The 13,429-nt window shown below is 36.5% G+C and overlaps 1 protein-coding gene across 1 annotated transcript in view; it reads left to right on the top strand.

Moving 5' to 3' along the window:
* Positions 1-13,429, top strand: part of LOC148835072 (GDNF family receptor alpha-1-like) — an 83,099-nt gene that overhangs the window by 52,712 nt on the left and 16,958 nt on the right. The window contains exons 4-6 of the mRNA XM_088916870.1: positions 4,527-4,878; positions 9,458-9,567; positions 11,606-11,740. Coding sequence (XP_088772996.1) covers positions 4,527-4,878; positions 9,458-9,567; positions 11,606-11,740 — 597 coding nt within the window. The remainder of the gene's footprint in view (positions 1-4,526; positions 4,879-9,457; positions 9,568-11,605; positions 11,741-13,429) is intronic.

The raw sequence follows: 13,429 nt of genomic DNA, 5'->3' as shown, positions 1-13,429 counted from the left end.
AACATAGTCTAGGAGAAGCTAAACACATCATTCCACATAATCAATCAAATTGCTAAAGTAGCACAGTGGAAAAATCACCCCAAAGGATTTTGTTTGTAAATTTATCTTTTCTTTAATACTAGAGGATGCAGTTATTTTCTTTAACTATCTGATTAAGACTTAGAGAAGGAACCCAGGAACTGGTGACACTAATTTATTACGCAGACCGTCTGTCAGGAAAGACAGATAAGACTGGAGCTCAAGGTTTTCAACCTCACAGATATGTCAGTCGCAAAGAGCATGTCATCCAGATGGCTTCTGCCAAATTAAGATTCGGAAATCGCAGCGTGGGTGGGAAGGAGGAACCACTGCTGATCTCTGAAGACCATGAAATTATATATAATAAACGCACATGTGCAGGGCAGTGAAAAGCTATTTATTTTGAGGAAAAAAAACAGGGCTAATATAAGGGACAGCCTGCCTCCTGTCATCTGAATTTTGAATTCTGATCCATCTGTCAGTATGACTGGTTGGGTTCAACATATGGTTCTTAAAACAGCTTTTGTATCCTGCAGCCTGGGAGGCCTATAAAGAATATTGTCTCCATATTTCTCCTGCACAGACGCCTATCCCCATAGAGTTGTTTTTGTAGACAGTGTAACTCAGGTTGGAGATGCAAGAAAAGTTTTGTACAGCAAACATTAAAGTTTAGTGTTCTGCTTAAAGTGACTGATACAGTATACTAAATCTGCATTCATTTGTAATGCGCTTTGAGCCACCAAATGTAACACTTTGTTTGGACTGTGTTTATCAGCATTGAAATTATTTACTTTTGCATTGACAGATAAACAACTGAAATGTGTTACTGAGCAGTAGAAAATATTGTTGAGTAAGCTGTCAATTATTGTAACTGCTCTGAAGACAGAGCTAAAATTAGTTATTTACTCGTTATTTACTAGTACAAAAATATACTTTCAAGAGCACAGCTGAGATTTGTATCTGGTTTTCTGTTGATTTCTGTTAATGTTTTGCAGGTTTATATGCAGTCAATAAGTTTCCATCCATGCTTTGCTATATGAATCTATACAAGAACAGGAAAATCACAATTCATTTCTAATTTTCTGTAAACATATCAAGTTTTGAAATACTAATACTTTAACAGATTTTATACAGATATTATGTATGATGAGTCCATTACAACGAGCTCCCAGAGCTATCAGGAAGGTCAAACACTCTCTAGCAGTGAGGATGTTCAATGTTCTATGCTTTTGTGGACCATGTGGTTCAGGCAATCAGAGGCAGCCAAGAAGAAAGTCATACTGTAAGTAAACTTGAGTTTCACTTGAGTCAGTGAGACAACTGCACATCAATATCTGAAGTTCCTGCATACTTCAGAGGAGGACAATGAACAGTACACCTACAGTAACTTGTTAGTGCTGAGATGACATAATTTGGCAGAACTTCCAAGTTCATATTCCACAAAGCAAGGGGTCAGATTTTTGGTGAAGAGCCTTAAACACCTGTTTTGTCGACTCACTGCTCAGAGATGTCGAATACAGCAATTTGAATCCAAGCTCTGATTGCACTCATTACATGTACCAGAGTAAAAGTATAGGTAAAGATTTACTGTAGCTCTACCAACCACGAAGCCTTGAAATCTCTTTAGCAATATTAGATATATTATTGTTTGATGTAAATGAATTGTTATATAATTGAAATATTATTAGGCTGTACAATTTGATTAATCCTGTATTTTAATAAATCTGCATTAAATCAATTTATGATTTAAATATATTTACACTCTATATAAAAGTTCTATTAATTTGTCATTTTTTGATAGAAGAAAGATTGTTGTCTGCTTAGCAGAGATAAGCACTGTATCAGAAAATGTGCAATCTGAATTTTACTTGTTATTTTAAGTAAATTCAGATACATTAGCTGATACTGTACAGTATGTGCTAAAAATCAAGTAGCTATCCCAAATGTTTGCTTCAATAAACCTAATAGCCATGTTTTGAGACAGAACAATACAGTACTCATTAAATGATATCTAAAATTATTTTCTGAAATGCTGTCCTTATCCAAAAAAGATGTCTCTGTTAAACACTTAGCACAGTCAAGCTTCAGTGAGTGCATATATTTACATAATGGCTAAAGGGTATGCTGAAATACATTTATACCTGTATATATAAAAAATCAAGACAATGTCTGGTATTATGCTTGAAATAGAACTTATATACACTTGCTTCTACAGTATATGGCCATAGACAGGCAAACCCATAACCTTACATACAGTTTATGAACACAGACATACAGTACCAGAATTTTGTGTTCATACTCGTTAACAAAAGCCGGAACTCTGGGACAGCAGAATACGTTTAGCCAAAGACATGACTAAGTGTTGACCTTCAAGAGTTAATTTATTAGGTCAAACTGAGGGACAGTCAAGAAGCAGTTTGGGTTAGCTAGGAGGAGGACACTGCCCTTTGTTAGAAGCAGTCCCAGAATTGTGTAAAGCATCAAGAAACTCTACTAAGAGACTGGAGGACTGGTCTCTGTGCTTGCAATATATGTTATACATTTTTTGGAAGTAATAATTGGATTGGAGGTCATTACCAAATACTGTTGATGTCATTGCATTTACTGAAAAAGTCTCAGGACATTACGTAGGAAGAAATCTTGGGTTAGGTGAACCTACAGTAAATGTACAGTAGGACTGTTGCCTGAAGATTTCCTGCTTTCTTTTATATTTAACAGAAGATATCTTACAGTACAAGGGTATCTTTAAATCTTCTATAAAGAGGTACCTCATATTAGAATTCAAATATTTCTGTCAATATCAAAGCTTGTTGTTGACATTGCACCAACAGAGCTAGTCCGGGCCTCATACAACATAATGCATGAAAGATAATGGCAAATCTGGAGATATTTTTATGTTTTTACAGCTACTCAAAACTCATACTTACATCATGTTAAGTGCTATGAGAAGATACTTTAATATAAAGTAATAATAATTATTATTATAATAATAATAATAATAATAATAATAATAATAATCATTATTATTATTATCATCACCATCTTCCAGTTTGACAGAGGAATGGATAAATGAAGAGTTACTGTAATCTAGACTGTAATTTTTCCTCACTTCATCTTTAGCAAAAATCTAGAAATGATTTGAAGGAGGTACATACATTACATGAAGAAAACACTCCCGAGTGGAGTTTGCAGGTTGTTTAATGGGTTTTTACCTGGCACTTGGGTTTCTTCCCAAAGCTCATATTGTCTGGGTTGATTGATTGGCATCTCTTTTCTCCCAAATGAATGTGCATTTCCATATGTGCCCTGTGATAGACTGGCATCCCATCCTATCTTTCTTTGTAACCATTGTCTGTTAGGTCAGGTGCTGGCATGACTCGGGGTTACTGAACAAGGATAGATGAAGCATATTTCTTTGTGATTTAACTTAGTGATTAAAATATTTATCATCACTTTCTGTGGAAGAATTTGAACTGGACAGAATTCAAGACTTTTCAGACTGAGCAATCATTTTAACTGAGACATTTACTTTTTTCAATTACATTTATGAAAAAGACTTATGCTGGCACATAATTTATATCTTCTAGATAATGTGGCCAGGCAAAAACATTTATACACAATTATAGAATATATAGTTAAAAGCATAGAATTTAAAGCAAGGGATATATTCTTCCACTTTCTGTGGAAGAATTTGAACTGGACAGAATTCAAGACTTTTCAGACTGATCAATCATTTTAACTGAGACATTTACTTTTTTCAATTACATTTATGAAAAAGACTTATGCTGGCACATAATTTATATCTTCTAGATAATGTGGCCAGGCAAAAACATTTATACACAATTATAGAATATATAGTTAAAAGCATAGAATTTAAAGCAAGGGATATATTGCAAGACCTTGTTTACAATATTATGTAGTTTTGGTCACCATTTTATAGAAATCATAATGCTGATCTGGTATCAGTTCAGAGAAGAGAAACCACATACTGTACATGCCAGGACCTACAGTAAGGGAATGTCCAACACTGACAGGCCCGAGGAACTAAACCCTTTAGTCTTGAACAGAGAAGATGACAAGAGGACCTAATACAAGTATTTAAAGTCCTCAATTGCAGTTAGAAAGTCAACTTTGCATGGAAGTGTATTTAAAACCAAGAACCGGAGGCACTTTACCCAAAGGGTTGTGGGGGTATGGAACAAGCTAGTCAGCTATGCTGTTGAAGCTGATACCCTGGTCCTGTATTGGTCATTTTATGTATTTTTCTCATTTCTAGTGGCAGGTATATTCAAGCAATATGGTAGCAATCCAGATGTTAAGCTTTGCCTTATTGGTGACACTCTTGGTAAAAAGTGAAGCTGCATGAAATAACAGGCATTGAGAACCTGACAGTGCTGCAAAGTCTAGTTCCAGTGGATGTGAATTAGTTGTCCCCATTCACTTGTCTGTCTTGTTGACTCGATGACACTGAAGAAAAGCTCATTCTTTTACTTCCTTTCCCTCCACAGGAGAGCCCGCAGTAACAAAAGAGAACAACTGCCTGAACGCTGCCAAGGCCTGCAACCTGAATGACACCTGCAAAAAGTACCGCTCAGCGTACATCAGCCCCTGCACCAGCCGGGTCTCCACGGCGGAGGTGTGCAACAAGCGCAAGTGCCACAAGGCTCTTCGGCAGTTCTTCGACAAAGTCCCTCCCAAACACAGCTATGGGATGCTGTTCTGCTCCTGTCCCCCTGTGGATCAGTTAGCCTGCACGGAGCGTCGGAGGCAGACCATCGTTCCAGTGTGCTCTTATGAGGACAAGGAAAAACCAAATTGCTTGTCTTTGCAAGTGTCTTGCAAGACGAATTACATCTGCAGGTAAGATAGCTGCTGACATGGCATGATTAATGAGAAGGGAGTGGGAAGCTTTTCAAGTCACTGAAAATGACTAAGATTTGGTTTTACAATTTCCACAGGGGTATTGGGCAGCTTAGGAAAAAAAGAGCAGAAAAAGATAGACCAACAGCTTAGTTGGATATTAAAAACTCTGCCACGCTTGGGGTTAGGGTGTTTTCCTAAAACTTTTATAAGGACTATTAAGTGGACAGATCTATAAGTTTATACTGTACATGTTATTGTGAAAAGTAAAACTTTCTTCCTAATTAACACATTATGCAAAATCCGGTTATTTCTGTTTGGCATTGCTCCTTCCATGCATGGCTATCAGAAATTCCTGGCAGCACAAGGATTTGCAGTGGGTGGGAAGGTGTCCATGACTCATTATACTGGCAATATACTATTTTTGAGTTGAGGTCCATTGGGGATCACGCTACAAAACATGACAGTGATAGCAGCAGTCTCAGACCAAATGAACCATCCAACAACTCCATTTCCCCATTATACTCTGATTACAGAGAGTGTAACGCATACGGCCGACATTGCAGGTTGTGTGAGCCGGCTTACCAGCGCGGTGACGTCACCACCCTTCCCTGTGAATAGCAGGGACTGCAGCCATTGGGCTGACGGGAGATTTTTAGCTCAACTGGCTGGGTCCCTGTTGAATGACGCTGGAGGCCTGGGTTCAAGTCCCCAGCAGTGGGGGGCCGACCTGAGGTGGCAGCAGCGAGGGTGCATACCCACATGAACCCGAGAGCGCTACGGGGTAATAGCATATAGATCATACTCTGATTATCACTATTATACATGTTATAATGCCTCATCGACGACCAGGATTTACAGCACTTTCAAAGAAATCTAGTTTATTTTTGGAATGATTCTCAAAGCATCTTCCAGATTCAATTTTCAGATTTAGGAACTTTAATTTACTAAGCAAAAACAATACATGCTGGAATATAAAAGATGTACAGATCAGCACCCACAAATAAAGAAGATATTAATTAAATATCCATTATAGCATGAGGTTTAATTACTTTTCACCTTTAAGGTTTTATGGTAAAAAAGAGTTTAACTCTTCAGTGGGATACGTACATGTAAAGTCATGAACTGCAAAGGCCATTCATAGCTATATAAGAGTTCTAAGCCAAGAAATAATCCAGTTTGAAATCTTATAAAAAATTTAAACTATCTCCAGATTTGCTATTATCTTTCATGCATTACTGTATGTTGAAAGACACTAAATCTTTAATATACGTTTGTCCTCTCAATTAGAATGTTACTGTAACAGCAAACAGGAATTGATTCTGCTTTGCACAATAGCCAATCTGCTTTATTTGCAGAGCCAGTCTTTAGTTCTAATTCTTACAAAGAATCTTTCAGGGACAGTGTTGTACTCCAAGGGGACCCATCATCTGATGTTTTCTGAATGATGGAAACCAATGTGACAAACATTTGAACCCCATTAATGCAGATGTCAGTGAGGTCACTCCATCCCAAGTTCCTTCCTATAGCATTAAACCATATTACTCAAACAAAAGCAATCTTACGTACTACAAAGCTAACTGTAGTTCTTTATATCTCCTGAAATTGAGACAGACATCCTGTCTAGTAAACCGCCTTCTTTCTTTTATGAAGGCAAAACATTTCAAAGCTGCTCTGAATGTTACTTAAAGGGCTCTTTAGCAATGTCAGGAATGATGAATGTGTCATTTTCAGAAGCCTTACCAGGGGCACACCATGCTGACACAGCTAAAATGTTTACTAGGAAACAGCTAATCCATGCCCATATAGAAAGCTTAATAGCTGCACTGATCTGCATGAAAATTAAACACATTGCTTTTTTAAATACTTGAGTTATTGTTTGGACATTTAAAAGCTTGCAATTATTTTTAAAAAAGGTTATTTTATAACCTGGTAGAATCCCCCCATACCCAACACAAAAATCATAAGATATTATGAAAAGTCATTTAGACTGTCTAAATGGTATTCTAACACATGAGCAGTTTGTCGTTTGTAGAGGTACTTTAAGGTGTTAAAGTTTGAAAATCACAAAAACTGCATTATTTGGAGGGGGGTCAAATTGAAGGAAGAAATGTGGTTTTCCAAATGAAAATGTATTATAGCAATATGCTTGACAGAGCTGTAGTCTATAAATATAAACAGGTACAGTAAGAGTATGCATATACTGTACACAAACATCTGGGATATGATATTTCAAACTACGGTAATGAAACTAAACAAAAAATTCAGTTTCATCAGATGATTAATGCTAAGCCAGTGGAAAACTTCCAAGTACAATTATGTGAGGGATTAAAAAAAAGCATTAGTAGAAAAATAATTTGGAATGTACAGTAGCCTTGAGGTTCTTTCAACATGATAGCATGGAAATTCAACAACTGCTACAGACTCTGGCAGTGAAAATAAGAAAGCTAGGCATCATCTTAATTTCCATTGGCCCGCCATGTTAGATAAAGGCTAAAGTTGTTGGATCTTAAAAATTTCAGAATTTATGGAAATTTATTTAAGCCTAAACATGACTGTTAAAAGCCAAATTTGGCATAATTTGGTGTAACAGGGACGATGCTATTTTAGACTACAGAGAAAGGTGTTGCAGTTGTATTATCGTAGTACAGCCTGCAAAAACTAATAGAAGGTAAGAATCCCTGCTAGAAAAAGAAAATAGGTATTGATGGGTGAGTCAGAATAATCTATTTTGTGAGTTTTGAAAGAAAATGTTAACAAATGAGTAAATGGTATTGTACCGGCATGGAAAGGGTGGAGCTTCTATAATCAAACACTCTATAGTGATTGCAGTGCATCTTCAAGAGCTCTTCAGCTCTAGGGCCCTAAGAGTACAAGGATATTAAACAACCAGGACTTCAATGTTCTAACAAATAAGCCTTTCCATCAACATGCTAATTCTGCACTTCTGACACTTTTATGGAAATTGGTGAGCTGCTTCTCAGGCCAAAAACAATTTCTACATCAAAAACCCATTTAAATTCAACACCATTGACTGTATTAAATATTAGTTCAAATCTATTTAAAATAGATTGCCCAGTATTATTTTATTATTTTAGTTCTCTGTTTTTTGTGAGATTAACACAATACTTCTGAAACACCTGTCCCTTAATACTTAATGCAATTATCTTGAATTGCAAAATTCATATTTCTGAGTAAAATAGAAAATACTACTAATGACTACAAAACACTACAAAAGCAAGTGTTTATGTTGTACACAAGGTTTAAATAAAAATGGTCTTTCTTAACTATAGAAAAATATTTGCCCCTGAACATTTGACCTAAACAAATGGTTGTTTAATTATGAAAGCTTTGTTTGCGACTTAAAAACATATGATGTACAGTATTTGCATTCAGCAAGAACTCACAGGGTTTCTAAATTAATCAGACTTTTGAAGGCTTTGCAGATTTTGTAAAAATATACAATATACAGTATCTTGAAATTACTATAATATTTAATATATTTTTAACAAATTCACTAAATTTAATTTTACAGATTTTTTCCTGAAGCAGGTGCACTGGCATAGTATTGAACATACATGACATTAGTAAATTCATTTTACCAATGAACATTTGTTATCAAGAGTCTACTAGACTAGTACCTGTGTGGTCACCTTTGAAAATATTACAAGCAGTACATCTGCATCTTATGCTTTGCATCAGGTTGCATATACAGCTTTGTGTATCATCTTTCATCTTACTCCTTTCATAGGGTTTTGCCAAGTATGTGACTATTCACTGGTCTCTGAGACCTAAAAGCAACATGACATCCCAGCTCATGTGGCCTGATGTTCAATGGGCCTCAAGCCTGGTGAGCAAGGCATCTAGGCACAATTGTCACATTCCCACCTCTCAAGAAAACTGTTCTCACGTGAGCGGCCTTATTCAGCAGTCACTCAAGTGTATAACACTACTCCTGAATGAACAATTAATCTAAATAACACAATGAACATTTAATCAATATCCAAGATCCAAGATTACTGTTCAGTCTTCTAAAAATATAAGTACATGCATAGGGATCATTTTGACGCTCAGTACAGACTTAAAATGCATGAACATTTATAATCCTTGATTAACCATGAGAACAGGTACCACAAGCACAATTAATTTATGGATTAATTTATAGATATATTGAAAATTAATCTGAATTATATACTATATACCCCTTGCATGAAGTTTGCAGATTCACCCAGATATTAATACTTCTGAAATGAACAGGCATTAATCTTTATTCACAGCTACTTTAAGTACAACAGGGAATCCAGAACCGGAATGGAAAGTAGAAATTCATGCTAGATAGAAAAGAGGAAACACAGGTTTTCACAAAGACACATTGCTTAAACTCTTTCTCTGGAATCATTCAGAAAGCAGTTGATTTTGAATTCATACAAAATTAGCACCAAAACTATCAAAACATTCCAAATGTATTCTTTTTCTTACCAAAACTAATTTCAATGAAAGGACTCCTGGTGATTTAAAAAAATATTTTGTGAAAAATGAAAAATTATGCCTAATGATTTTTATTACATTTTGTGTATAGGTCACGCCTTGCAGATTTCTTCACAAACTGCCAGCCGGAGCCAAGGTCTCTGAGTGGCTGCTTGAAGGAGAACTATGCTGACTGCCTCTTGTCTTACTCAGGCCTCATTGGTAAGACCTTCTCAAAACCTCCTGTGTTTACACGTTCAGAAGCTTCATTAACCAGCTGAAATGAAAAACCCCAGCCACACTGTGGAGTCAGATTGCGTTTTTCCATTTCAGAATTCACTTGATTCTCTGTGGCAGTACAATCCTTGGGGAGGAAACAGTCCAGAAAGTCTTTTGTAGGTCTCCCTAAATTGTCAGTCACATCAGGCCTGTGCAAGATTGGTTAATTGGCCCAAATAAGCCTCAGCTGATCTAATTTAAGCCTCTTTCTGAGAACTTGTGGCACTGATGATTTAAACCTGCTGCCCATGAAACTAGACCTTGGGAGCCCTGCTCTACGGGTGTAGAAAGATTGTAGAAACAGCGGTAGACACCGCGAAAGTAATGTAAAAATATGATTGATCCTAGAGATTAGCAAGAAGAAATTAGGACTGTCAGGTAATTTCTGAAGAAGAGGTCTGTTGTGAAATATAGTCTAAATAAATGTCAGCAGAATTAAAATTGACATGAATAGAGCAATATATGGTTATGCAACTGTCACTTTGGATAAAAGTGTCCGGTAAATAAATAAATGTAAATGTCACTTAGTATATGAATACTGACTCTTGCTGTTACTTCTTGATAGTGGAAATATATATTTTTTTAAGTTTGGAGAGGTTTCAATTATTATATCATCATACTAAAAAGAAAATTAAGGAAATTGTGTACCAAAAGTATCCATATCAACCAACATTTAACATCTAAACACCATTTTATTTTATTAGTTCTTTGTGATTTTTTAGTTCTTTATATGACTAAAAAAAAGTTAGTAAAAACTAAGAAAAGTGTAGTTCCCGTTGGTAGCCTGGCTACACAACAAAATACAGTAATTAACAGTAATTAATAAGTTTCACGGCAGGGTTTAGGTTTGGCATTGCTTGGGATTTTCTGGCTCTGGCAGGTCAGCTCCAGCTCCAGCCTGGCTTCAGAGCCAATTAAGAACCCCAGTTCCTCCTCTAGGTTGCCTTGCTCCAAGTTCCGGAACAACTCTGGAGAAGTTCCACTCCAGCAGCTCCGACTCCAGCTTGAGCCTCATTATAAGTGCTGCAGAAAGTTCTCAGCCATTTGGCTATTTGCAAAGATAGTATAAGATTTCAATAAAATTGCAGTTAAAAGATGTTGGACTTTTACTGTAGGTGGAACATTTATAGTAAGAATAATAGTAATAATAGTAATAGTAAGAAACAATGACAACTGTTCTTAAAATGTGTGTGTTAAATGTTTTGCAAAAACTGTTCTCTGAAACATAAAAGAAGTAGAAACTGTGTATAGTTCTTCCATTTGCGTAGATGGCTTGTTACTATGATGTGAGCTAGAACATTTGATCATTTAGTCAAAAGTTGCAGTCACATTGTGTAGGCTAATAAATGTTTAAAAACTGTCAGATCATCGTAATCACAATTATTAATTGTTTCAACCACCCCTGGTAATCTTGAAATGTCTAATGGGGTGGTGAAACACGAACTCAAATGGAAGATTTTAACAAAAATAAATTTGCGTATACTTTACTGAAACAGATACTGTACTTGTCATACATTAATCTCAGTCAGTGTTCTTGTTGGGGTGTTCTCATTCAGTCTCGTCACTTTTTAGTCAGAGATAAATTACAGTTTATCATGACCATTTTTTCAATGTTTGCAAAAAAACTGTGTCGTGTGTTACAGTCTTAGATACACCATGTCTTTTGCAAGTCTTTTGAGTGTGTGCACATCTGTATTTGTGTCTGTACTGGCATCCCGTCCTGGGTGTATTCTGCCTTGTGTCTGCTGCTTCCAGCTCCCCTGCGACCCTGAATTAAAAGAAGTGGTTAGAAAATGGATGGATAGAAGTTTCATGCTTTGCAACTGCAGTGACTAATGAAAAAAAAATTGCACAGGGAGATTTGAGCCGAAGAGTTCTGTGTTCCTGTATACCAATATGATTATTCTGTCTCTCTTCATTAACAGGATAATTTCTTTGCATCGGAAGATCTAATATAGTCTGGCTGCTCTGTCTCTTCCAGGCACTGTCATGACCCCGAACTACCTGAGATCCAGTCAGATCAGCGTGTCGCCCTGGTGTGACTGTAGCGGCAGTGGGAACAATAAAGAGGAGTGTGACAAGTTTGTGGAGTTCTTCACAAATAACACATGCCTTCGTAAGCAAAGCTTTCCAAAATGTATCTCTTTAAAGTTCATTTTAAGTTCTGTCTTTTGAGAGCAGAGTAATGTGAAAGCAGAGAAGAGTAAAGACCAACAGACTACTGTAGGGTTGAAGTCCGGCTTTGGCAATGTTCATCATCATAGACAAAAGACAGCATATGGTTTCTACAGGACAATATCACAATTCTTCAAGTCTCTGTGGTTTGATTAATGAATTAAATATTGTTGTTGGGTTTTTTTTAAAATACATCATATCTAAACACACTGCAAGTTTTTAACTTAAATAAACCAGGTAAGTCCACTAAAAACTATTCAGCTTTACTAAACCTGCTGTAAAAAGGAAGTCATCTTTAAAACATCAATTATACTAACATTCTAGATTACAATATTATATTCTACATAGTTCAATTGTCAATGATCATCTTGTGGAATTCCAGTACCTGTTTTAACCTGCAGATGAAATATTCATACTTCATCTTTCACAATCATCCACAACTGACACAAATAACATTCAATACAATGTACTTGTAGATGGATGCAAATTGTTGTGCTATGCACTGAATGGTTGCTAGATACCAGCTGAGCATGTTTATAACGTTATTTTCATGACCTTACATTAAAATGTATCAAAGTTCTTGTAACATTTATATGCTACGTTAGATGCCACACTGCACATTGAAGCTATTACTTGCTTTCGGCAGTTCCAGTATCCATTCAATGTTATTGCTGCATTACAACAGTTCAATCAATTGACCTGTCATTTGTTTGATTCCTCGTTGCGTGACTGTATGCTCTGTGCTCTCTTCAAATTGTGAGCTTGTAGTTTGTGAATCTGTATGGTTACATCTGTCTGTAGAGTGCCTTCTAGTGAAGCCTCAGTGGAGACTTTTCAGTTTAGATTAAATATAGCTTTCCTATGCTTACTTTTTTACAAGAAAAAAGGTGCCCTCTCAATCCCATGCCATTCCAGGCATCGGTTGTAGTTGTAGGTAGAGCCCTCAATTTGAGGATTTGAAAAATAGTGAATTTGCACATTCTGGCTGAACCTGATATATATGAGTAAGAGAGATTGAGATTTCAGTATGTGTATCCTTTCTATTTGTTTATACATTCAGTGGCTAGATCACACCTCATCCTGTATCAAATGAAGAGAGTGCCTTGTATTTGGAGGTTAATGCTGGTTAAACTGGAACAATTACCCCTGCTCACATGCTGTGGACCACAGGGTAGGCTGTGGGTTTCTCATGCATTCAGGCAGAAAGGTGGATGTCTCTAAACAGACTCTGAAGCCTATCTCATCTGATTAAAACCATTTCTTTGCTAATGGCAGCTGACAGATTGGAGTCTGTGTTCTTCCACCTGTCAGCACTTTCCCTTATTTTGAAAAACAGCACATTAACTCCCTTACATCAGGTCAAAGGCTATATCTGTATGTGGAATGGTTTATCCAGGTGATTCACTCTGAGTACATCAAATTATAGGGCTATGGTCATGTTCTTCTTAAAAGATAAAAACTACAGTTAACAATTGTTCATTCGGTATCCCGTAAGTCAAAAACCCTGCTGCATTTTGTCCACCTCCATTCATTTGGGGCCATATAATGTCTTTCCCACAAATTACAACAAGACATGTCTCCATTTGAGTGTGGTGCAACATGTCTGGGTAGGAGAGCATAGGTTAAGGAA

Source organism: Atractosteus spatula, chromosome 5 (genome assembly GCF_055471065.1).
Source record: "Atractosteus spatula isolate fAtrSpa1 chromosome 5, fAtrSpa1.hap1, whole genome shotgun sequence".
NCBI lineage: Eukaryota > Metazoa > Chordata > Actinopteri > Semionotiformes > Lepisosteidae > Atractosteus > Atractosteus spatula.
This window is presented reverse-complemented; position numbering and strand designations above follow the sequence as displayed.